The 26,375-nt window shown below is 40.9% G+C and overlaps 1 protein-coding gene across 1 annotated transcript in view; it reads left to right on the top strand.

Annotated features, from left to right (window-relative positions):
• The window catches only part of igf2r (insulin-like growth factor 2 receptor), a 169,983-nt gene that overhangs the window by 34,973 nt on the left and 108,635 nt on the right, over positions 1–26,375 (top strand). Inside the window, exons 3-9 of the mRNA XM_080200242.1 lie at positions 5,027–5,151; positions 7,574–7,672; positions 11,013–11,142; positions 11,723–11,840; positions 14,624–14,738; positions 18,870–19,029; positions 22,678–22,873. Coding sequence (XP_080056368.1) covers positions 5,027–5,151; positions 7,574–7,672; positions 11,013–11,142; positions 11,723–11,840; positions 14,624–14,738; positions 18,870–19,029; positions 22,678–22,873 — 943 coding nt within the window. The remainder of the gene's footprint in view (positions 1–5,026; positions 5,152–7,573; positions 7,673–11,012; positions 11,143–11,722; positions 11,841–14,623; positions 14,739–18,869; positions 19,030–22,677; positions 22,874–26,375) is intronic.

Below are 26,375 nucleotides of genomic sequence, written 5' to 3'. Positions count from 1 at the left end.
AGTACTACTACCAGTATCTGAAAGCCTACTAGATTATAAAGAATCACCTCCAACATTTCTACAGCATGCACACCCATGATATAATTCTGTGCACCACATTTGGAAGTTTACACTAAAACAAAAGTGAAGCGCTGCAAGAACAGGAAATCTGAAGTAACAACAAAATGCTGGCAAGCACTTAGCAGGTAGGCAGCATTTGTAGAGAGACAATATTTTTGATCAACTACTTTTCCTCAAAATCTTGTGTTTCTAGCATTTTGTTTTCATTTGGACTATAGATTTGCATCTCAAATAATCAATGTAGTATTTACAACTAAGACTAGGAATGTAACAAATTCTGTTACTTCTCAGAAGTTGCGCTGCATTTATTTTGAAATGAGACATCAACCACAATTGAGTTTCACTCAGTTGCAGCTTAGCTTTAAAAGCTGACTTTCATGCTAAAACTTGGTTAGCAGTGCAGAACAGTCCGTCATTCAACTTATTTTCCCCTCACTATTTCCCATAAGATTTAGCACTAGTAAGGCAAAATTTGTTCTGGTTAGCCTGTGAGGTTTTTTAGATATGAATATAAGCCAAAATTTCCAGTGCATCTTTTGTGGACTGCAGCTGATTATTTTGCAAGGTATTTTGCTTAGTAACTTATCGTTCAAACAACAGCTAATAGTGTATTAAAAGGTTGGTTAATATTTCCATTTATTGAAATGAGAATTCTAGAAATGTTTGTTGCAAAGCATTGGATTCCATATCACTGCTTAGAGTAAAATGGAAAAACTGTTTCTCATCTCTTTGAGAATGTATCCCACTCTTGAGTTCACTTAGTCTTATGTTCATTTTTCTCTCACCTGTATCTAAAGCTTTACCTGCATGTATCTTATGTTCTAACTTTTGCTCTGCCTCAAACTTTTCCATCATACTTTCACTTCCAATTCTTATAAGATCAGTGCTCCAACCTTAGATCGCCTTCTGGAACCAATTACCCCGGGCTGTTAACGCGCAAATAAGTGCGGTGTGCAGGAATGGGACGGCCGTAGTTATGGGGGATTTCAATCTACATATAGATTGGTCGACCCATGTTGGACTCGGAGGGCTCGAGGAGGAGTTCTTGGAATGCTGCCGGGATAGTTTCCTTGAACGGTGTGTGTTGGAGCCGACGAGGGAGCGAGCTATCTTGGATCTGGTGTTATGTAATGAGGCGGGTAGAATTAGGGACCTTGCGGTGAAGGATCCTCTTGGGGAGAGTGATCGTTGTATGGTGGAGTTTCTGTTGCAGATGGAGGAGGAGAAAGTGGGTTCCCGGACACGCGTCCTTTGTTTGAACAGAGGGGAGTACGGTAGGATGAGAGAAGAATTGGCAAATGTGGACTGGGGGAGCGCGTTGGAAGGTAGGTCTGCTGAGGAGCAGCGGAGAATCTTTAAGGAGATCTTTCTTGGTGCTCAGCGGAAATTTATTCCGATGGTCAAAAAGGACAGTAGGAGGAGAGGTAATAAGCCGTGGATAACGAAGGAGGTGAAGGAAAGTGTTAATTTAAAAGCGGAGGCGTTTAGAGTAGCTAAGAGTAGTGGGTGAGAAGAGGATTGGGAGAGGTTTAAATGTCAACAAAGATTGACGAAGTTGATAAAGAAGGGTAGGAGAAACTATGAAGCTGGGCTAGCGCTTAATATAAAAAAGGATAGCAAGAATTTTTATAAATATATAAAAAGGAAGAGGCTGGCTAGGGTGAACGTTGGTCCCTTACAGGATGAGAAGGGGGACTTAGTGGTAGGGGATGGGGATATGGCTGAGGCCCTGAATAACTCTTTTGTTTTTGTCTTCACGGAGGAGGACATGAATAATTTGCCGGGTGTTAGAGATGGAAAGGTGGTAGGACTGGAGGGTCTTAATGACATTATTGTTACGAGAGAGGCGGTGCTCGACAGACTGGAGGGGCTGATTGTGGACAAGTCGCCAGGACCGGATGGAATGCATCTGAGGGTTCTGAAAGAAATGGCGGAGGTGATAGTGGATGCCTTGGTGGTTATTTTCCAGACGTCGCTGGATTCAGGGGAAGTGCCGGAAGATTGGAAAGCGGCTAATGTTACACCGTTGTTTAAGAAGGGTGCCAGGCAAAAGGCAGGGAATTATAGGCCAGTTAGTTTAACGTCTGTTGTAGGTAAAATGTTAGAATCCGTCATCAAGGAGGAAATAGTGAGGCATCTCGAGAGGAATTGCTTGATAGAGCGGACGCAGCACGGTTTCATTAAAGGGAAGTCGTGTCTGACAAATTTACTGGAGTTCTATGAGGATGTGTCTAGGGCGGTGGATAGAGAGCCGGTGGATATGGTGTTTCTTGATTTTCAGAAGGCGTTTGACAAGGTACCTCACAGGTTATTGCAGAAGATCAGGGGACATGGAGTTGGGGGTAGGGTGTTAGTGCGGATAGAGGATTGGCTGTCAAATAGGAGGCAGAGAGTGGGGGTCAATGGGTGCTATTCAGATTGGCGGATGGTGACTAGTGGAGTGCCCCAGGGGTCGGTGCTGGAGCCTCAGCTATTTACCATTTATATAGATGATCTGGAGGAGGGAACCGAGTGTAGGGTGTCGAAATTTGCTGATGACACCAAGATTGGTGGAACGGCAAATTGTGCGGAGGGTGGTGAGAGTCTACAGAAGGATCTAGATAGGCTGGGCGAATGGGCCAGGAAATGGCGAATGGAATTTAATGTTGGCAAGTGCGAGGTGGTCCACTTTGGTAGGAATAATGGTAGGAAGGATTATTACTTACGTGGAGAAAAACTGCAGCAGGCGATGGTGCAGAGGGACCTTGTGCATGAGTCGCAAAAACCCAGCTTGCAGGTGCAGCAGGTGGTCAGGAAGGCAAATGGGATGCTGGCCTTCATAGCGAGGGGGATTGAATATAAAAGTAGGGAGGTCTTGCTGCGGCTGTATAGGGCCTTGGTGAGGCCGCAGCTGGAGTACTGTATGCAGTTTTGGGCGCCGTACTCAAACAAGGATATTTTGGCCTTGGAGGGAGTGCAGAGGAGGTTTACTAGGCTGATACCGGAGTTGAGGGGGTTGAACTATGAGGAGAGGCTGAATAAACTAGGCTTGTACTCGTTAGAGTTTAGAAGAATGAGGGGAGATCTCATTGAGACGTATAAGGTGATGAATGGGATGGATAGGATAGAGGTGGAGAGACTCTTCCCGCTCAAAGGATAGTAGGACTAGGGGGCACAGCCTCAAGATAAAGGGGGGGGGGGGGTGCGATTTAGAACGGAGTTGAGGAGGAACTTCTTCACTCAAAGGGTGGCGAATTTCTGGAATTCTCTGCCCGTTGAAGTGGTGGAGGCTACCTCGCTAAATATTTTTAAGACACGGGTTGATGGGTTTTTGATAAGAGAGGGGATTAAGGGTTATGGGGAGAGGGCGGGAATGTGGAACTGAGCCACGACAGATCAGCCATGATCTTATTGAATGGCGGGGCAGGCTCGAAGGGCTAGATGGCCTACTCCTGCTCCTATTTCTTATGTTCTTATGTATTAACATGCTGTGAAAAGTATTGTTTCTTGCGTGCTATAGAGATGTGGCATACCGTTCATAGAGAAGGAAATGAGTGCAGAATGTAGTGTTACAGTTATAGCTAACGTGCAGAGAAATATCAACTGAATGCAAGGTAGGTCCGTTCAAAAGTCTGGCAGCAGGGAAGAAGCTGTTCTTGAGTTGGTTATACATGAGTCTCTTTTTGTCGTTGTCTTCTCCCTCCCCTTTTTGACTCTTGGTTTTTCCCTTTGTCCTTTTCACATTCTTTTCCCATTCTTCACTTCTCTCCTAAAACACCTTTATCCCAGTTTGTCTTTGCTATGATTTGCTTTTCTATGTGGAATGATAAAGCTTCAAGGGCTGAAGAAAATGGGTCTGGACTACTGATGCACAGTAAGAACTCTCTCAACACCAGGTTCAAGTCCAACAGGTTTATTTGGAAGCATAAGCCACTAGCTTTTGGAGCACTGCCTCGATCAGATGAATGGGAGTTGTTCACAAACAGCGCGTGTAGATACAAACTCAATTTACAAGATAATGGTTGGAATGCGAGTCTTTACAAGTAATCAAATTTTAAAGATACAGACAACGTGAGTGGAGAGAGGGTTAAGCACAAGTTAAAGAGATGTGTATTGTCTGCAGGCAGGATAGTGAGATTTTGCAAGCCCAGGCAAGTCGTGGGGTTAGATCTCCAAGAAGACCGTGCATATTGACATCTCCACATCATGGCTAATGATGCAGGCAGAGGGGATTCTCAATCTCAGGAATCCAATGTTATGTTAAATTGTTCTCTGTTGCACATCCATAAAAGCTAAGCTGGTGGTCATTCAAATGAATTGCAACTGTATATTTTCCTTTATTGGTCTTTAACATTGAGAGATGTTAATTGTGAAGTATTTAAAGGTGGGGTGGGGATGGTGGGTATGGAGCAGAAAAAAGAACAGTAATGGGAGTGTTTTGGAGGTTATTATTCTCTTGGTTAAAGTACTAGCTCCTCAACCCCAGTACCACACTTTGAGCATTAAGTAATGCCATGGTAGGTCTGCACACAGATGGTTTCCTAACTGGATGAGTGCAATTCCAATAACATGAGCTCAAAACCATCCAGGACAATGTAGTGTACTTCATTAGTACCTATCCATCCCCTCCACAACTGGCTCATTGGCAGCATGGACCATCCTCAAGTCACATTGCAGCAACTCAACAAGGCTCCTCCGGCAACTTCCAACTCTCCCCTCACCTGTGGGATTCCGATTTTGTTTCAGATTCCATCATCCTTCTTACATGCTTCTACCCTAAGGTTATCTGCCTTATCCATTCTTACTGTGCGTACAAATCAGCCTGCTCTGAATTGAAGAGACGTAAGACAAGGGAGGCCCCTTGGGTGAATCTTTGGTCATCAAATTCTTCAGTGCTGAAGATGCTTGATCAATGAAAGTTGAAGAAAAAAATTATACATTCATATGGCTGAATTAATTTGGTTAACATGTCTGTTGCTTCATATAGGTGATTTCGCGCTCAGAAGCAGAGGTGTGCATCATTTTGAGTACAACACTACCCAGAAGTGCACAGAACCAAACTCTGTTCAGACTGTCCAAAGTAGCATCAATTTCTTATGTGGGAAATCTTTGGTGAGTATGTGGTTTGCTATGTCATCTTTGCATAACTGCTCTATCAGTCTGGAGCATGTTGAATGTAACCTGTGGTTTTTAAAGACGTGGAAATGCTGAAGTTGAACTGGGGTAAACACAGTACGAGGCCTCACAACACCAGGTTAAAGTCCAACAGGTTTATTTGGTAGCAAAAACCACTAGCTTTCGGAGCGCTGCTCCTTTGTCAGGTGAGTGAAGGAGCAGCGCTCCGAAAGCTAGTGGCTTTTGCTACCAAAAACCTTAAAATCTTGAGACCTCTTACTGTTTTTAAAGATAGCATCAATGTATCATGTTTTTATTAAACTTGTCACAGTTGCTGTTTGCAATTTGTTCGACTTTACTTCTACACAAAGTTTTTACAATGGCAAAAACATTTTATTGCTGCCCCTCCCACATGCTTTATTTCAGATGAAGATTAGAAGCTGTTGAACCAAATGGTATGTGAAGATGTTGAACTGACATAGATTTAAATAAAAGATGCATCTTTTGAAGCAAAACCAAAGCAGGATTCACACAGGTTTTATGCAGTTCTGACAGACATTTTAGAGCATGTGCTGCCCATGAGGGGGAGCTTCAGATGAGTGAAGCTTAAGCTATGTTCTTGTTTCCAAAATTTGATCTGTGGTATAAGGACCAGTTTATGTATTTTAGTCAAAATTCACTTAAGGAACCATGAAGATGCAATGATTTTTTACTGGACTGAAGTAGAAATTTGAGTTGCATGTACTGAGGCTAATTTCATCTAATGAATAACAAAGTTTTGGAATAAACTTCCATACAATATTACTTTTTCATTGCCTTTGTTTCCAATTTAAGTGTAAAACATTTTTTAATAATTGAAAGAGATTGCACAGTATCTTTAGCCAAGACAGGTTGAATGTCACTTGGATGTAGTTGCCCAAATTGAAATTGCTTTTAATATAAAATAAAATCAGAAAATGCTGAGGTACTTGGGTCTAGCAGAATCTGGGGAGAGAGACACAAGTGGAGTTCATGGAAACTTATTGAGGTGTCAGGGTCGTGAATGACAGCTGGAGACCTCCTTTTTGGGAATGCCTGCCAAACCAAAAGCCAATCGTGCAGTGATGAGGCCACCAACAGATCTCTCCCTGAAATCAGATGCTACAGACCAACGTCTCACCTAATAGGTGGTGGCCTGCTGCACAAAAAAAACCTACTGGAATCCCAGGACTGTGGAGTGACCCAGGCCACAGCTAAATAGTATGGTCGCAGGTGCATGTTTGTGAAGTGAGGTCGAGGAGAGGGGTTGGGTCAGCAGATAAAGGCATGTCACTCTCGCTCTCGTGCTCGTGCTGACCCATCCCACCCTGATGTCTAATCCCTTGATCAGGCACTGAGTACTCCACCCCCATGGAAATCACAGTTTGGCTGCATAGCTTGAGCTTGCAATGTGAGCTGCATGGTGACAAGGCTGCCTGCAGCTAGAATTATACCAATGGTGGCAGATTGAGGCCAGCAGGGCAGGAAGGTTGACCATGGGCCTTCCTGCCCAAATCTGAATTCTGGCAAAGATGGGAAGTTGGTATTGTGATATGCACCATGCTGCCTAATGCCTTTTCTGCCTCCAAACTCATCAGCAAGACCAGAAGGTTCTGTCCAACCTTTTCAGGCCTGTGACCTTACATTCCCAGTTTTGTTTTATTTCAAAGTCCCATCATCCACAGTATTTTTGCTTTTGTAGTTATACTGGAATTGTTTTTGCAGTCTTGACCCAATTCTGACTGGATGGGAGTCCACAGCATAAAACTGCCTGGAATGGGAATGAAACTACTAACTAACCTCATGTAGAGGCCATTAGAATGGTTTGAGTGGAGAAGATGGAAAAATGTTTATTCAATAGGGAGTGTTTGGTCTGAACTGACATTTGCAGGCTTTAGACTGTTTAGAAAATTTTAAAATGGGAAATGTGCTTCTCCAGTATTGAGATATTTCTGAGAAATGAATAGAAATCACAATGCCTGCCTTGACTGTAAGACTGCCATTTCCTGAAGCAAATAATTTGATCTCTAAGTTTTTTATGTTATCTTTTAACAAGAAAATGTCTGGAAGTTTTACAAAGAGGACAGATGATAACTATAAATAACTTGAAATTATTGAGGGAAACGTCATGCTCCCATGAGGGAGCTTGAAAGCTTGGTTAGCAGTCAGGTTTTTTTGAGTTGAAGAGGCATTTAGAGAGAACACTTCACTTCATCAGAGCTGTTGCACATTTGGAAGGTTTCTGCTGTTGCCCATTTGCTGGTATTAAACCAATTTGTTTAACTTTTCTTTTGTTAACGATTTGTATGTCAAACTGCTACTGAAAAGCACCTTTGTTATTCAACATCATTCTCCCTTTGGAATTAATTGTGATCTTAACTCATTTTAATTGTTTGATCAGGGTAGCCCTGAATTTGTGGTGACTTCTGAATGTGTGCATTATTTCGAATGGAAGACTTTTGTAGCTTGCAAGAAGAGCACCTTCAACCCGAAAAAAGAGGTAAATGCAAATGCCCTGCATTGGTTAATTTCAAATTTTTACCGCCCATCTGACTTTTAATCCTCAAGATGGCTACAATTATTGAAGAAAATAACTGGCAGGAGAGAGGATGATGCTCATTATTGTGCAAAACACTTCTTAAAATGTTTGTATAAGTGGTATTAAGTACATGAAATGGCATAAAATGTATTCCTATTCCATTTTGTTAGCTCGGAAATATTCAAAATAGCACTAAGTTCAAACTGTGATGAATTTGAGCATGAAAGTGGGATTGGCTGAAAGCTAGCTTTTGGGTGTGAGGATTAGTTTTTTGGTGATTCCTTACACTTCAGGCATATGCCATTTGGTAGAGGCATGAATGTCTTTCAAAGGGAACAATATACCTGTAGGTACTTATAAAAAAAAACTGTTGCTTACTATATATCTTCCAGGGGTGGCATAGTAATTAGCACTGTTAGCTCACAGCTCACATCCTGGGTTCGTTTCCAGGCTTGGGTCACGGTCTGTGTGGAGTCTGCACATTCTCCTTGTGTCTGCATGAGTTTCCTCCCAGAGTCCGAGAGATGTGCTGGTTAACTAAATTCTCCCTCAGTGTATCTGAACAGGTGCCGAAGTGTGATGAGTAGGGGATTTTCACAGTAACTTGATTGCATTGTGAATATAAGTCTACTTGTGACATGAATAAATATGTTCTATAGCTGAGGTGTTATCTATTTTAGATTGAGAAGGGAGAGATTAAGAAAAAGCAAACAAAGAACGTTCTAAGCTCTTTAAATTGGCTGAATGAGGAATTATACTTGATGGCACTGAATTCCATAGTTGCCTTCCTCTACTGCACTCTAATATATCCCCTTTTCTGATTAGCTGCTGAGACAAAATGAATGATGCATTTATATAACCCCATTAAAGCGACTTGAGCTGCTAAAGGGATTAAATATTATTTTCAATAATGTACTCTATACATGAATTTTTGGCAAGCATGTTGACCTATTAATTCACACTAATCACATGGTTTTGGTTCTGGGTAGAATGTTCTGAGTTGAAGTCTGAATCACTTTCATGAAATGGAGTATCCAGCTTGTGTTATGGGATTGGGGTGTGGGTGGGGTAGGCCTGGGTAAGATGCTTCTTTGAAAAGTTGTTGCAGACTCGATGGGCTGAATGGCTTCCTTCTGCACTGTAGAGAGTCTATGGCTTTAAAAGCAAAGGGAGATAAACCAGACAAGGTAGGCATCCAGCAAATAAAAAATGATGTAAAATTCCTGAGCTCAGTGGTCCGGAAGGCTATAAAATATTTAGTTGAGAGATGAGGTGTTGTTCCTCAGCTTGTGTTTTGAACAATTTTGTAACGCCATAGGAGGCCAAGGACAGAACGTCGAATGTGGAAGCATGTTAGAAAAGGAAGTCATTGGGTGACTAGGAAATGAGGATCACCTTGTGGACTGAATGGAGCTGTTCTGCAGTGTAGTTGCTCAGTCTGTGTTTGGATACTCCAATGTAGAGGAGACTGCTTTGTGTGCACAAAAACAGTGTAATAAGCTGAGACATAAATCTACATTCCTGCTTTAACAAGACACATTTTGGCTGTTGGACAACAAGAGAATATATGGTAAAACAGCAGGTGTTGGATCTTTTGTCTGCATAGAACTGGGACATGGGAAAAGGTGAGGTTATTGGAGATAACTGAAGAGTGGGCTGGAGTATTGTGGGAACTGCCCTGCAGAATGCTGAGGAGGGTGGGAAAGGAAAGATTTGTTTTGTGGCATTACACTGAAGGTTCAATTTGTTCCATTGTATGTGGAGACTGGTGGGTGGCAGGTAAGGGCAAGGAGAACCATGCTCTGGGTAGGAGAGCGAATGGTTTGGAATAGAAGTATGTAAAATGGAACAGACATGATGGAGGGCCCTGGCAATCATGTTGGAGGGGAATCCTTGATTTACGAAGAAGGAATACCATATCGGAAGATTACACCATTGAAATGTGATAGTGATTTTACAGTTAGTAGAGTGAGGGGGGAAGTGTGGTCTGGGTACTGCTTTCTTTTGCCTTGCACAGTCATCTGCCATTTAATTATGGCTAAATTACACTTAGTATCCCAAGGTGCATGGATTAGGGGAATTAGGGGTGCAAGTAAGTGGAGATACGGGGATAGGGTCTGGATGGGATGCTCTGTTGGAGTCGGTGAAGACCCAGTGGGCCAAATGGTCGCCTGCACTGTCTGGACTCTGAATCTTCCTGATTCTTGCCTGACCACAGACCTTTCCTTTTTAATTTTTTCACATCACCTCCATCCCTTCAACTTACTTAGATTCCTAACTTTTCCCAGTTCTGATGATAGGTCACTGACCTGAAAATGCTGCCTGATTTGATGAGAATTTACAGTATTTTGTGGTTTTGGATTTCCAGTATCTGAGTTGTTTGGCTTTTGTATCACTTGATCTGTCTTGAGTTTTTGACATAATACCCTATTACTGTGCCCTGTCTCATTCTGCTTCAGCCCATTCAGAAATTTACTGGCCACGTGCCTTTCAGTTGAAGAATTGGACATCCTGGATATGACTGACTATTTCACAAGCAGGAGCATCTCTGTATTTACATAAAGAACATAGGAAATAGGAGCAGGAGTAGGCCATCTAGCCCTTCGAGCCTGCCCCGCCATTCAGTAAGATCATGGCTGATCTGTTGTGGCTCAGTTCCACATTCCCGCCCTCTCCCCATAACCCTTAATCCCCTCGCTTATCAAAAACCCATCAACACGCGTCTTAAAAATATTTAGCGAGGTAGCCTCCACCACTTCAACAGGCAGAGAATTCCAGAGATTCACCACCCTTTGAGTGAAGAAGTTCCTCCTCAACTCCGTTCTGAACCACCCCCCCCCCCCCTTTATCTTGAGGCTGTGCCCCCTAGTCCTACTATCCTTTCTGAGCGGGAAGAGTCTCTCCACCTTTATCCTATCCATCCCATTCATCATCATATACGTCTCAATGAGATCTCCCCTCATTCTTCTAAACTCTAACGAGTACAAGCCTAGAGGGATTTAAGAACTGAGCATGATAACCTCAGTGTTTGACTTGGATAGAAATTGTGGATTCATCTTTTCTCTAATGTGTACTTGTTTCTACTCCAAGCAAATGTGAATTCACACATTTGTTATGTCTTACATTATGTCTATAATGTGCATTTGTCATATCAGCAGTCATTAGTTTTTAACATTTATATTTGTTCATTGGTCTTAATTGTCTCATTTGCTAAATATTCCCCCAATATTCTCATTAAATAAGAAATGATTCTTACTTAATCAGTAAAAACATTTATTAATTGTCAATTAACATTTTTAAGGTTCCATGTTACATCTTTGATGAAGATGGAAAGAAACGTGATTTAAATCCTCTGATAAAGATGTCAGGAGGCTATTTGGTCGATTCGCCTGACGTGGATGATTTGTATATCAACATTTGTAGAGATATAGGTCAGTTAACTTTTCTTTTCAGTTGATGAATTTCTTTGGCATGCATTGAGTTTATGAACTTTGTACCCCTCTACTTTGTCACCAATTTGCAGTTGCGCTAAACCACAAAGCACCTCATGAATTAAAAAGAGAATGTGAAATCATTTAAGGTGGTAGGAGGGGGATAATTGATAAACTAATCAAACTTAAAGCCAGAACAATAATTTCATTGTTATTACATCTGCATTTATTGAGGTTAAGGAAGGTATATTTATTCAAACAGGGAAGAGAAACAGCGGGTTTGGGGGTACAGAGAGACAAATCCAAGATAAGTAGTAATGCAGGTTAATAAAGTGATTTTAAAAAGATAAACAGAAGATTGGTTTATTTATGGAGGAATAGAATTGAAAAGCAGGTAAGTTTGGGCTAAACTTAGAAGTTATGTTAGACTTCCCTTTCGGTAGTATTTTGCTTTGTATTGGTGTGGTGCCATTGAGCCAAATGGCCCATTTCTGTGCTTGAACTTTGAAGTAAGGTTATGTAGTACCGAGAGTTTTCAGTTCTAATATTAATCATATCCTCTTGTCTGTTTAATTGCCAGCTCCTTCAGGCAAGACCTCGGCGTGTATATCTGGCAGCAGTGCCTGCTTATTGAAAGGCTCCACTGCATTTGATGTTGGTCAACCAAAAGATGCTTTGAAACTAGTTGGTAAAGACAGGTATGGAGTATATCTTTAGAATTCCAAGTGCTGTCTTTGTCTGCATACACTTACCAAAATATATTTTAAAATTAGAACAATGATGACATTGAAATCATTGTGTGAAAGTTCCATTGTAGCCTTAATTGTGATTAGTAGTTTTTATAGTGAGCCACCTGAGACTACATATAATTGAAAATTGCAGCATTAACTAATGTTCAACTAATAAATAGCACCAGATTACGTTTGTTAGCCCATTTAGAATCTTTATAATTTTGGGCAGGTAGTTGTTTTGCAACTTTTGTCATCTAAGCTGCACTTTATCTTTTGGATCAATTATCACAAACTGTATTCACTGTATTTATAGCCTTATCTTCCATTAGTCTTGACCTTGTCTTATTTTTAGATGGTAAACATCGCCTTCTCTGAATCTACCATAATAGATCTGCAGATAGAAATGGAAGTAAATATGGAGTTGACATTGGGATAGTGGACAAGGCAAATGCACAGATATCTATCTGAGTACATTCAGGCACACAGGCTTTTGTGTGCACTGTTGACATGCAGAAGGCAGGGGTGATTGTGAGAAGCCTGCAAAATTTGGAATCAACTTTCAGCCGTTTCGTTATCTCTGATCCAGTCCGGTTGTGAAGACTGCCTAATTGGGTATAGATTGCAAACAGTTCTAAACTAATTTTCCATGCACAATCGATTGACAATGTATTCCACCATTCCACTAAAATGTTAATAATACTGCATCTTGCAGCTGTTGGTTATCCAGCTGTTAACTAGCAGTTGATTCCTCAAGCAAGGGGGTGTACCAGCTTGTCATCAGCAATCCTTGTAGTTTGACTAATGGATCTTGATGTGCAGGATAATGAACTGGATTACTGCATAGTTTATGGTGAAAAGTGTAAATGTGTTAGAGTTATGTGGTCACTGCCAAACACTAGTGGTGGTGCCTTTCCCCAGGGGCTTTGTGTGGGCTTATGTACTGGCAGTTCCTAGCCAATCACTCTATTTTTCCCATTGAATCCAGTCTGTCCAGCACTGCTCTGAAGTAAACTTTTTTTTGATTCAACGTGATGGCTATTTTTGCTTAACTTTCACTTGTAGTGCTTATGAACTTAATTTAGGACAGAATTCTCTGCATTTTACATTTGTCTATTGGGCATGCCACCCAACACGTTCTCAAGTTTCTAGAAATGCAATCAGCTTTGTCGAATATTTTTAGTTTGCAAGTTATTTTTAATTTTGTAATAGAGGTAATTACAATTCCTCAATTAGCATAGGCCAGGAACCATGACAAATAAAATCTTGACAGTTACCTCTTAATTTTTTCTTTGCCTTTTTTTAGCTGCTGTTCTCTGCCCATTTTTTGATATTTCTCTCTTTCACACAAACATTTTAATACCCTCTCACCTTGCACTCTCTTGGTAAGCTCTTCTACTATTGCTACATTGTAGAACATCCAAGCAGCCATAATTTGCAGCGTAAGGCTTTCGGCAACTTTATTTTCACCCACTTCTCATAGAATCATAGAACCCTGCAATGCAGAAAGAGGCCCTTTGGCCCATTAAGCCTGCACTGACCACAATCCCACCCAGGCCCTACCCTCATCCCTACATATTACCCGCTAATCCCTCTAATCTAAGCACCTTAGGACACTAAGGGGCAATTTTAGCATGGCCAGTCAACCTAACCTGCACATCTTTGGACTGTGGGAGGAAACCGGAGCACTTGGAGGAAATCCACACTGTCATGAGGAGAACATGCAAACTCCACACAGTGACCTGAGCTGGGAATTGAACCCAGGTCCCTGGAGCTGTGAAGCAGCAGTGCTAACCACTGTGCTGCCATGTTGCCCCTGTATCTTGGTGGTAATTTTTGGGAATTCGGGTAAACTTTTCAATAGACGACTTTAAATTCACTAATTTTTTTATGCAAGTATATCCAGTAAGCATTGGGGCTCGTCAAACAAAATGTCAAGACTGCTGTTAGCTGATCTCAGCTAGAGTTGCCAGCATTGGCACAACTCAGAATTGCCAAGCAGAAACTGATGGCTAAGCTCCTCACATAAGATGGCCTCAGTCAGGATCTTGGGTTCATGCCACACTATCTGTAACCCCCATGACTTGCCTGGGCTTGCAAAATCTCACTAACTGTCCTGGCTTGAGAATTCATACCTCTTAAACCTGTGCTTACCCTCTCTCCGCTTGCATTGTCTGCACCTGTCTAAAAAAAACTTGATTACCTGTTAATACTTGCATTCCAAACATTATCTTGTAGTTGAATTTGTGCTTATATATGCCCTGTTTGTGAAACAAATCCTTCACTCGCTTGATGAAGGAGCAGCACTCCACAAGCTTGTGCTACCAAATAAACCTGTTGGACTTTAACCTGGTGTTGTGACACTACTTACTGGATCTCAGCTGGGACAGTTGAAGAGGTGTTAAACTTGGTGTCAGCACTTTGAGTCCCAAATCACCCACTTCTGGGCATCCAGTGGCTCTTGTCAAAGGTTTGTATGTAGGATCTGGGTGCTGAGACTGGATTATACAGGTTGATGTAACCAGTATCGAAATACCCTTGTAGTGCTGACTGTAAAAATCATAATGCTTTTGTAACTATGACATTGGAGAGTTGGTGTCCAAAACAGTATTTACAGACTTGGTTTTTCTCCAATAATTGCCTGCCTCTTCACATCAATAGCCCTGCTTCCTAAAACTGTTTACAATATCAGCCTGTGCAATAGTGCAAACAGCTTCAATGAGATTTTTAACGTATCCTTCAATTTGTTTCAGGTTAGTACTTCACTATGCCAAAGAATATTCTGGAGATGAGAAGTCACCAGCATTTTGTGGGGATCATAGACCTGCAGTCACCATTACCTTAATTTGCCCTTCTGGAAGGAGAGAGGTTTGTAGATGGGCTGAAAACATTTCATTTAAAATGAAAGCCGGTCTTTTAAGAGCAGATGAGGATGATGGAGGAAAAGCACAATTTTGTTAATGGTGGGGCTTCCAAGGTTGCTGGTACTGCCAGTGTCTCAGTTTAAAGACGTAACTTTATTTCAACCAGCAGCTGCCAAAAGACCATCAAAGGGTCAGGGCAGCTCCTGAGATGGAGCAGGAAGACCTCTCCGATGAAACCGATCAATTATGGATTTTTTAAAATCAATTACTCCTGCCTTTGATTAGTTTTAAATCAAACATCTTCAGTATACAATAATACCTGCCATACTCCTTAGCCAATTGAATTTTACACTCTGGCATGATGGCAGTTTATTAGTCCTCAGAATTCTGATCCCACTTCCCGTGTTGTGTAGTTCCCTCAGATGTTTAGCCTAAAATTCAAATGAGTGTTCCCACGGGTTCCTTTAAAGGTCACTGCCTAATCAGATTAACACAATACTCGACTCCACGCATCCATCTCGAACAGATACCCTGTTCACAAAATATGGTTGTGTTCTAAATGTTCTTTCCATCTGAAAGATATTGCGTATTCCCAAAGTTTGTGTTCTCCTGGAACATGGATTTGCCTGAATGCTTTTTGTGATGCTGAGCAGCAAATCGCTCTTGGCAAAAGCGAACAGTATGTCTTAAAATCAACTATATTACAAAATATCCATGTGTTTTACAGTCATAATCACTTGTTAAAATCTCTTAGTGCACCTTGTATCTGTGAACTACTTTCTTGTTAGCTCATAAGCTTGTTTTAAAAGTTAAAACTACCAGCATCCAGTTAATTAGGTGCCTTAATGTCTAATGGTTTAAAAAGCTACCAACTATTAAGGTTTCTCACTTACACTTCTGCCTTGATAAGTTTTTGGAATTCTATGATTGGTGCTGTTAATTTATTAGAACAATTTCATATCTGCCTAATTCTGCTTCCTTCCATAAGATATTTAATTTGATTCACAAACTAATTGTTGTGAAGGGCTCACAGAATTAGTTTAGTGACCTTGTTTTTCAGAACGTTGGATTTAATTAGTAAAATAAGTTAAGAAATATGAGCAGCTGGAGTGGAATATATAGCCTTAATGTGTTTGGTCGTTTATTAGAATTCCATCTTGCTCTTACACCACTGCCCCCCCCCCCCCCCCCCCACCCCACCCCACCCCCACGCACGCGCGCAATCCCTGATTCCCTGGAATCAAACATCAATTTCAGCCTTCAATACAATCTATGATAGAGTATCCACAGCCCTCTAAGGCAGAGGATTCTAAGGATTCACAATCCTTTGAAGTTTCTCATAATCTTTGACCTAGATGATCAACATCTTGGCCTGAGACTGTTCCAAATTCTGTCGGGGAAACAGTCTCTTGGCATCCATCCCATCAAGCCCTTGCAGAATCTTGTATTATTCTGCCTGTAAGACTGAACTTACTCAGTCTTTTATCATGGACCAATGCCTCATCTGAGGAACCACTCCTTTCCTAGACCAAAACTGTACCCAGTACTCTGGAGGTGCAATCTTACCATAGTCCTATGCAGTTGTAGCAAGACTTTCTTATTCTTTGTCCTTGTAATAAAGGCCAACATGCCTTCCTAATTGCTTGCTTTATTCCTTGGAGGTATACCCAATTCCTTTTCAACATTTGAAAGTTTCATGTTTTTCAATAAATATTATGTTTCTACTACTGCAAAAGTTAAGCACCTCACTGATTCCCATGTTATTGCCATCTGCCACCATGTGGCCCATTCATTTAGTCTCTTCTATTCCATTTTACAGCCTGTGTCCTCCCCACAAATTGCATTTCTACCAGCTTTGTTTTGTTAGTGAACTTGAATATGCATTCGAGTGATTAATGTAGATTGTAAATAGTAATGGGCCTTCCAATGATCCTTACGACACCTCTAGTTACAGCCTGTCAACTTGATACTCCCGTTTATCACTGTCATATGCTATTTGTTGGTTCACCAATCTTCCATCCATGTGAATGTATTACCCCCAACTCTGAGCACTTGTCTTGCATATTAACCTTTTGAGGCACCCTATAAAATGTGTTTTAGAAATCCAAATATCTACAGACTCCCTGTTACCTACCCTTTCAGTTACATCCTCAAAAATAATAAATTTATTTATCAAACATTTCTCTTTTTGTAAAACTGTTGATTCTGTCTGGTCACACTTCAACTTTCTCTAGGTGCATGTTAAAATTGTTGTAAAAGATTCCAGTTTTTATGACTCAGGTGAATTGGCCTGTTTCACTTTTTTCCTTGAATAGTAATAGTGCCCTAATGTTAACTTCCAAACTGCTGGGACCATTCTAGGTTTTGGAATGTTAACCAGTACATGTGCTGTCTCTAGAGCTAACTGGCTTACGCAGACAGGTACAGGGATTTGTTGCCTTTTGGTTTCTCCAATACCTTTTTCTCTGGTATTAATTTAAATTCCACATTTTTTTATAAGAAGCCCCTTTTTGTTGTTCTGTATTTCTGGCATGTAATTTGGAATTAGATTTTTACTTTGGATGCGTTCCTTATAGCTCTTACAATCTGCATTTACATTCCTGGATAATTTACTCATTCTCTTTTTCCCTCTTTGGTCATACCTTGCTGTCTTTTAAATTCCCAGACTTAACTTGCAACATTAAAAGCCAATTTTGATCTCCCACGATCATTGACTTCCCTGGTAAACCATGGGTGGATTTCTTTGCAAGTTAATGTGATGTTTTTTCATCATTTTGAATCAATCTTGAAATGTTTTACACTGTTTATTTACCACCATTTTCTTTTAGTCTATTTACCCAGTCAATTGTAGCCAAGTCTCCCCTCATATGTTTCAGTTTAAGATTATTTTGGACTGGTATATGCTGCTCTCACTCTGGATGTAAAATTCAATTGTATTATCTCAATTTTTTCCCCAGAGAATTTTTTACTTTGAGTTAACGTAGGAAAAGGCACTGGCTGCGTAGAAAGTTCCAGTCAGCCTGTGATCATTGGCTTCGTTCAAGCAACCTGCTACTTGTGGGTGATTAGCAATTCTGGCTTCACTCTGACCTGCAGCAAAATGACTCGGGTGGTAACAGCATTCTCTGGCTAGTGAAGTGGAATTACCTGCCAACCCACTTATATTCTCAGTCCTATATCAGAGCCAAAATCCTGTCCTTTGCCTTTTTAATAGTGATTAGATCAAACGTATTGCTTTTTGTGCTACTACTTCAACTAATGAATGCTTCATGCATTCATATAAAGAGCCTTCTTTTTAGGGCTTGTGAGCTAATTCACTACTTTTGTTACTCTTTTCTTTTCCTGTCCTACCTGGTTTATCTTAACCCCAATTGTTACTCTTTTTTTCTATTACCTCAACCTGAGGCCTAAATTTCCTGTTACCTGATCTCTCGCTCCTCTAAATTTAAATTTGTTTTAGTTTAATTCATGTGCTTTCAGTGGTGTTTTTACAGAACATAACCACTGTTTAAATGTTTTTAAATCAGGAAGTTATATAGACAATGTGCAGTTATTAAATCCTGTATTAAAAAGTGTATTTTGTACAAATCTAAATTTGAAATGTGAAGTCTTCATTTTAAAAAAACACAACACTGTGGTGTTACCTCCTGACGTTGTGGAGGAAGAAGTGAACATTTGGTTAAATTGCAAATGCCAGTTCAATACTTCGCCAAAAGATGAAGCCGAAATTCTTAGTTTCAGGACTGATGTTATGGTGCAATGCTGCCTCCATAATCCAGCCACTTCTATTTCCTCTTCAGAATCCCTTTCACGGTGAATATTCTTGTGATCGCTAAACTTTCTGTTCTGGATTGCAGTGGGCGAGACAATTTCTTCACTTAGATTTGAATTGTTAGAGTCCTTAATATTCATTACTAAGGTTTGTTGTATTTCCGAATGAGAAAATTTAAGGTCTATGTTCCATTACATTGAATTGGGTAAATGACGTCTGTTTAACCTTTTTATTAGAACTAATATTAAAATTGGTTTGAAGTTAATGCCCATGAAAACTTTTTAAACATTATGAACTCTTGTAGAATTTGTATTTCTGATTTTATCATGGTGTACAATTGAAAATGTGCTTTTGTTTTAATAGGGCACAGAACCCAAGCTCATTGCCAGTACTAACTGTCGCTATGAAATTGAATGGGTTACTGAATATGCCTGCCCCAGAGATTACCTAGAAAGCCATAACTGCAAGCTCACAAGTGGACAACATGACATCTCCATTGATCTTACTCCCCTCAGATTGACTGGTGAGAGAATACATTTTTAATAGATTAAATATATTAACTGTAATAGTTGGTGTCACTGCAAATGTCTAGAGCAGTGAAATGAGTGCTGGTCAAGATGTAAGCTTAAGTTATTCTGCTGGTTGTTTTTGGGGTGATTTTAAATTTTTAAGGAACTGATCTATAACTGAAATAAACAGAAGACAAGGGATGCTGGAACAAGAACATAGAATTTGGGAAAACTCAGGTCTGGCAGCATCTGTAGGGAGAGCAAGTATTTAACGTTTTGAGTCCATTCAGCTCTTTGTAGTTTAATTGAAGTCTTGGTATAATCAGAATACTTTCTAAGACCTGTCTAAAATTGTTTCAGATCCATCGTACATTCAACCCCAAATGTCAGTTTAATTTGTATAAAAGCAAGGTCTTTCAGGAACAGTGGATTTAAACCTCAGATTATCATACTTCTGTGGAGTAGGAAAGGGTTGAATGTATTCCTTATTGGTTTGCAGCTGGTCACCATTTAGTTTCTTGAGCAAGTGATTCTTGTGTATGAATTAAAATAAGTGCTGTGTATGGTATTTTGGAGATTGCTGCTGATATCCCCATGTACACATATACAGCAGGATATCTGAGTAAGAGCCTTTGCTTTTCTTCCCCCTCTTTCACTGATGTTGAGGATATCTTAGAAAATAAATCTGAGCCTTTCCTGGTCTGTGTAATGCCCTTTCTTGTGCAGGCTTAGGGAGATAAAAATTTATCTTTACCATCCTATCAAGCTCACATACCACAATACTCATTTGTGTAAGAGTCAGGATATCTTTTTGGTTTGATAACAGCATCCTGTTGGTGAAAAATATGACGCATGTAGCAGCAAGAAATGGCTAATCTCATTTCAACTTTTCACATACTACATCGCTCATTTGTGGCAGGATGTCTCTTTTGGTTTGACAGCAGCCTTCTATTGATGGAAAATATCACTTGTTGCTACTGAATGGTAGCAGTGAGAAACGGCTAACTTCATCTCTTGTCAGGGTGTTTTGAGGTAAACTGGGCAGTTTACAGATCCAAAAGGGGCAGCTTCAAAGTTTGAAATGGAGCATCTTTCCTTGACATGTCAGTTAAAATGTCCACAAATTTGTTCTTTACTATATCTACTGCAAACCTCCCTTGACTGGTCAGTTTACACATTGGTATTCCTACAACTCTAAGCACTGTAGCATTGGCCTCATCAGAAATCTCAAATAGGACCCAAGTGATTTTTTTTCCTCATGCAACCTTGATGCCAAAATAGGAGACATTGAAACTCTCCAGCCAGCTCATGGCTGCATCAATCAGATTATTGATCACCACCATAAAATCACCAATGGGCCAAAGATGGTTTAAATCTGCAAACTGCCCAGTGTACCTCAAATTACCCTGGAAGGATAAGGTATCTCACTTTGAGGAAGAGGTGAAGCTAGATGCTTAATGTTACTAGCATGCAGTAATAGTGCGAGTGACGTTTTCTACTAATGGATTGCTGCCATCAAGCCAGAAAGATGTTCTGTGTGCTGCACAAATGAGTAATGGGGTGGCAGTTGTTAGCACTGCTGCCTCAGTGCCCGGGACCAGGGTTTGATTCCCAGCTTGGGTCACTCTTTGTGGAGTTTGCACATACTTCCTGTGTCTGTTTCCACTGGGTGCTCTGGTTCCCTCCCACAGTCCAGAGATGTGCACGTTAGGTGAAATTGGCCATACCAAATTTTCTGTGTACCTGAACAAGCACCAAAATGTGACAACTAGGGGATTTTCACTAACTTCATTGCAGTGCTAATGTAGGACTACTTGTGACTAATCTTTTTCAATGTGGAAAAATGATTTGGTGCTGATATGCTTGATATGTAGACAGTATTTTCCAGTGATAGCTGGATTGCATCATGTCCCTTCAGCTGCTTGTAATGGAAAGAATACTGACTCTACTAAACCAACCAGCATTTGCAAAGTTTAGAACGTAAATGTGTAATGTTACTAACGATCCTACAATAGAGAGGCATTTTCTGAGCAATCCCGAGTATGCTAAGAATCGCACTGACCAATTTCACATTGAGTCAGGCTCTGACTCGGGCTTGCTAAAAGCTACGTATATTCATATGCAGGAGACTGACCTTTGAGGAAAATGAATATATCCAAACATTGTTCAAAAAAATTGCAAAAGCAATAACACCCTGGTATATTTGTCATTGCAGTGTCTCGACCAATGAGTGAACTTTCCAATCACTTTGCAACACTTTTCTCCTTGCAGTACAAATTGTTCCTGTTGAAATTTGGCATTCCTGCATGTTGTCTTGATGAATGCAAGTTGTAAAGCTACACAGCATGTCTTTCTTAGCAGTACTAAGCTCTGTACTACCAAAGGAGAGGTTCCTTTTCATGTGACATTGGTGCCAGTACTTTGAAAGGAGATGGGAAGGAGTTGCACTATTGGAACAGGCTTGAACTGATTGGGACCAGTGCCATAGTGGAAATAGCAACAGTGAGGTGGCAAAGACATTTAAATTAATAGAATGGAACGTGGAAAGAGATTGACAAGAACTGAAATGAAATATAATAACTATAACAAAATGAAAAAAGCAGAATGCAATAGTTTCTCCCATTACATATACTCCAAGATGTATGCAGTGTCTGACCATTTTGACATGCACAAACTGGCAACTTAATGCTCTGAGAGCTGCCCACAAGCTGGTGCCCACAAACTTGACCCTCTGCTATGGGTAAATAGCCCCACTGTCTTGTGCCTTGGAGGGGTGACTAAGGGCATAAACACACACTCTGGAATGGAGTACCATTGGTCGTCGTCTGTGATTAAATTGGGCAGCTTTCCAAAAGATTCTGCAACAGAGCTGGTGTCAAACTATACTGGACAAATAAAATATCTAACGTTGTATTTGTCCAGTAGTTTGATGCCAGTTCTGCTGCAGGAGTTGCTGGAAAGCTGCTTGACAGATCACAGACTTCCACTGATGGGACTTCATTCCAGATTTTCAGCATTTGACTGACTGCATGTTGCCCAGCTTGAGGCAGGGAGTAGCTATTCACTGAGGTGCAATGATCTCACCATCAGAAATAACTCCTGGTACTTGTATTCTACACCAAATGAGCAAGAGCTTAGAGCCAGTAACTGCTTCCAAAGTTGTGCCAACGTAAAACCATGAAGCTGGTGTATCCTCTTCAGGGGGCAGGCCTGGCCAAATATTAAGACTGAATTTCCCAAGAATTGGAATATAACACGAGTGATGCTGACAGGGGCCCCGATGTCCTATTTGACTCATTGATGACTCCTACCTCCAAGCACCCAATGAACCAAGTAGGACAGATGCAACAGGGTGATGCAGGCTATGGTCATTCCTGCATTAATAGATTATTTGACTTCAAAATCCATTTAACTCAAGATGAAACTTTGCAACTAATCAAATACCTTGAGCTCAATATTTTCCACAAGGATAATCATGCATCTGAATTACCATTCACTGCATTTAGGAGCAACGTTGGAGGCTGCATTTTACATAATGTTTAAAGCATATGGATTTAAAGTGACAGCCATTTTATTGCCTATTTTAGTGGCTTTTTTTAGCGTTGTAGTTTGAAATATGGGAGCAAGCATATATTTAAATGTTTTAAATTGTTTTGAACCAGACTCTACCTTGCCATATCTTGTTATCCCCAAGAAGAGTGATGACACTACTGATGACTACTACTATTACCTGAATGTGTGTGGGCCGATCAGTTCTGGGGGCTGCAATGATGCGAAGGGTTATATAGCATCATGTCAAACAAAAAAAGATGTTTCTTTCCATAAGATTGCTGGGCGATTTCAAAATCAGACTCTCAGGTATGTTTTTAATTTGATCTGTCTTTGTTCAAGATGTCAATCCCATTTTCCATGCTGGGTCTGACTTGAGATCCTTAGAAATTGAGTGAGTTTCAGCAAAAGTTCTTTATAAAAGAGAAGAACTAGATAAGGTTTTGATCTACGTATTTGGATTTTATTTCCTACTTTGAAATGGTGATTAACACTTAAAGTACTTCATTATCTGTAAAACACTGATGTCCTGAGGTTTAGATCTTATGTTGATATTCTGAATGCAGAATACGTATTCACACATGAGATCCCAAATGTTGGGTGAGAGAAAAGTCTCATTCCAAAGGACCTTTGGGATAATTTTGGTGCTCACCAAATTTGGAAAACTTGTCCTTCAAATGTTGCACTGCCATTCAGTGACAACATACATTTATATAATGCCTTGAATTTAAACAAAATATCTGAAGATGCTTAACAAGAGAGTTGTTAAAACAAATTGACAGTGAGCCACAGCAGATATTAGAATGGGTGACTGATATCTTGGTCAAAGCGGTAGGTTTTTATTAAGTGGCTGAGGAGGAGGGGGAGGAACAGAAATTGGGGCTGCACAAAAGGCAGATTCGGGAAAGCAGAGCTCTGGGGCTGTGGGATTTTACAGCAATGGATTTGGTTGAGGCCATGGAGGATTTGAACATGAGGATAAGAATTTTAAAATCAGACTTTGCCAAACCAAGTGTTAGTCTGTCAACAAACCCTGATGGAGAAAGAATTGGAAATTCATGTTTGCATCAAATTATTTCCCCATTTGGGACATTGGTGTGTAAAGGATCACAGGTTGGGATAATTTGGAGTTGTGCATTAATGAAATTTGTCCTTCAGTATTGGAAATGTAGATAATTGATCAGTGCACCGCAGCAAATTACTCTACTCTATTTGGTGCTGCTCTGGTACATAAGGCATGTTGACAAAAAATGGTTTACTGAAAATTGTATACACTTCATACTTCGTAGAATCATAGAAACCCTACAGTACAGAGGGAGGCCATTCAGCCTGTTGAGTCTGCACTGACCAAAATCCCACCCAGGCCCTATCCCCATATCCCTACATATTTACCTGTTAATCCCTCTAACCTATGCGTCTCAGGACACTAAGGGCAAATTTTAGCATGGCCAGTCAACCTTACCTGCACATCTTCCTGGATTCATCTGGAAATTCCTTTTTGCACTTAAGTAATTTTGTCCATATACCATTTTGTGACAGCATTGTATCCAATAGTGACAGTGTGATTTAAGATTGGGAAAGTGTGCCAAGTTAGAAGTTACTCTGGGAAAGATTTTTCTTCTACTGCCAAATCTACTTCTCTAATGCTTGAATGTTGCAATAGTATTGTCACTATCTGTGTGTCACCCTGTATTCTTTAAAGTGCGTTCAGGTTTATGGTAAAATCTACCATCGAAGCAAGAACATGAAGCCATTAATTGTCATGAGTCAGTGGACAGTTGAATTTTCCCATGTAATTTGGGAAAACGTTACAACACAGCTACCAATTTGGCAGACTGACTTTCATAATCTCAGCTGAAATGTCGGTGATTGAGAGTTGCACTTCAAATGAAACTTAGTTTCAGTAACCACATTCTCAAAATTAATTTTCACCTTTGTACCATACACAGCTTGTTCATGCAAAATGGAATGAAAGATGCTACATTCTAAATTTGGGTTGCTGACTTGTAACTTGACCTTCATTTTGGCTATAATTCTAGCTTGCTTGTCTGACAATCTGGATACCCCTCTGTATCCATACTGCCAGTTTTTGGCCAGCCTGTTCCCAGTTTGTCTAGGGCACTCACTCACCAAGGTGGCAACCAAATAATAGATAATCTGACCAAACCACCAACATCCTCTCCCAAAGGTAGGAGAGTCTAAAACCAGAGGGTGTAAGTTTAAGGTGAGAGAGGAGAGATAAAGGGTCCAGAGGGGCAGTTTTTTCACTGAGGGTGGTGAGTGCTTGGAAAGAGCTGCCAGAGGCAGATACAATTGAGTATTAAAAAAAATTTACAGTTGCATGAGTAAGATTGGTATAGAGGGATATGAGTGAGCCAAATGCAGGCAATTGGGATTAGCTTAGTGGTTAAGAACTGGGCAGCCTGGACAAGTTGGGCTGAAGGGCCTGTTTCCATGCTGTAAACCTCTGACTGTAACCCCTCTTGTGCATATGTTCTCGTCAAACTCTGGATATTTATGCTGCTTACAGAGCCTCTCAGATGCACCACTGCTATCATCAAATTATGTTGAAAAAGCAAAGACTTGATCTGAAGTTGACTATTCAAATTCTGTCAAATCCCTTTTTCTTCAATGTATAGTTCACTCCCAATTTGAATTTGTTCAGTCTGACATCTGCTTTACTCTGAGCACTAAGACCAGTGTTCACCATACTGCCACTCCCCACTTGTCAATGTTCCATTCCTTGTTCTGTTTCACTATTCAAATATTTGAAGGGTGCCACATCATGCTCCTTCGTTGCGACTCTTTTGTCCAGCTATGAGCTAGTTTTGTGTGGTTTTCGATTCACATATTGCCAATGCATCTCCAGTGAAGCTTTTTCATCTGTGTTGTGTTCAAAGCTCCCAAGGTTCTATACTTGAGGTCCTTGCTTCCAGTGTGGACAAGAACGAGGGCTGTGAGGTTGGTGAGCAAACTGCACACGGTACAGTGATGCAAACACAGGACGTAGACAAAGAAGGTGAAAAGGAACGTAGTAGTAATTGGGGATAGTGTGGTTAAGGGTATTGACACTGTCCTTTGTCACAGTGACAAAGTGCACAGAAGGGTGTGTTGTCTGCCTGGTGCTCGGGTCCAGGATGTCACACCTGGAGTGGGAGGGTGAGAATCCAGTCGTTGTAGTACATGTGGGTGCCAACAACGTAGGCAAAATGCAAACTGAGGATCTGGGGATGGAGTATGAGAAGCTGGGAATGGAATTAGAGTAGAACCGACAAGGTAGTTATCTCTGGGCTACTGCCTGAACCGAGTGCAGATGGGCGTAGGGTTGATAGGATTAAGGAAGTGAATGGGTGGCTCGGACTGGTGTGGGAGGAATGGGTTTAAATTTATGGGGCATTGGCACCAGTATTGGGGTAGGTGGGACCTGTTCAGGTGGGATGGGGTTGGTCTGAACTGTGCTGGGACCAGAGTCCTGGCGAATCGTGTAGATAGGACTGTAGACAGGGCTTTAAACTAATTGTGGGGCGGGGGGGGCGGGTGTGTGTGTGTGCAAGGGTAGGTGACATTACGAGGCCTAAAGTTAAGGAGAGGGTACAGGTAAGGGAAGAGGCCAAGGATGTCCCAATAATAAAGGGAGTAGGGGGCATGAGTATGGTTGGTGGCGTTCTGGCAAATAGGGTACAGGTGAAGGCTGGGATAAAGGCACTTTATCTGAATGCACGAAGCATTCGGAATAAAGTGGATGAGCTGGTGGCACAGATCAGCACAAATGGATATGATCTGGTGGCCATTACAGAGACGTGGCTGCAAG

Source organism: Carcharhinus amblyrhynchos, chromosome 12 (genome assembly GCF_965287045.1).
Source record: "Carcharhinus amblyrhynchos chromosome 12, sCarAmb.v2.hapA, whole genome shotgun sequence".
NCBI classification, from domain to species: Eukaryota; Metazoa; Chordata; class Chondrichthyes; order Carcharhiniformes; family Carcharhinidae; genus Carcharhinus; species Carcharhinus amblyrhynchos.
This window is presented reverse-complemented; position numbering and strand designations above follow the sequence as displayed.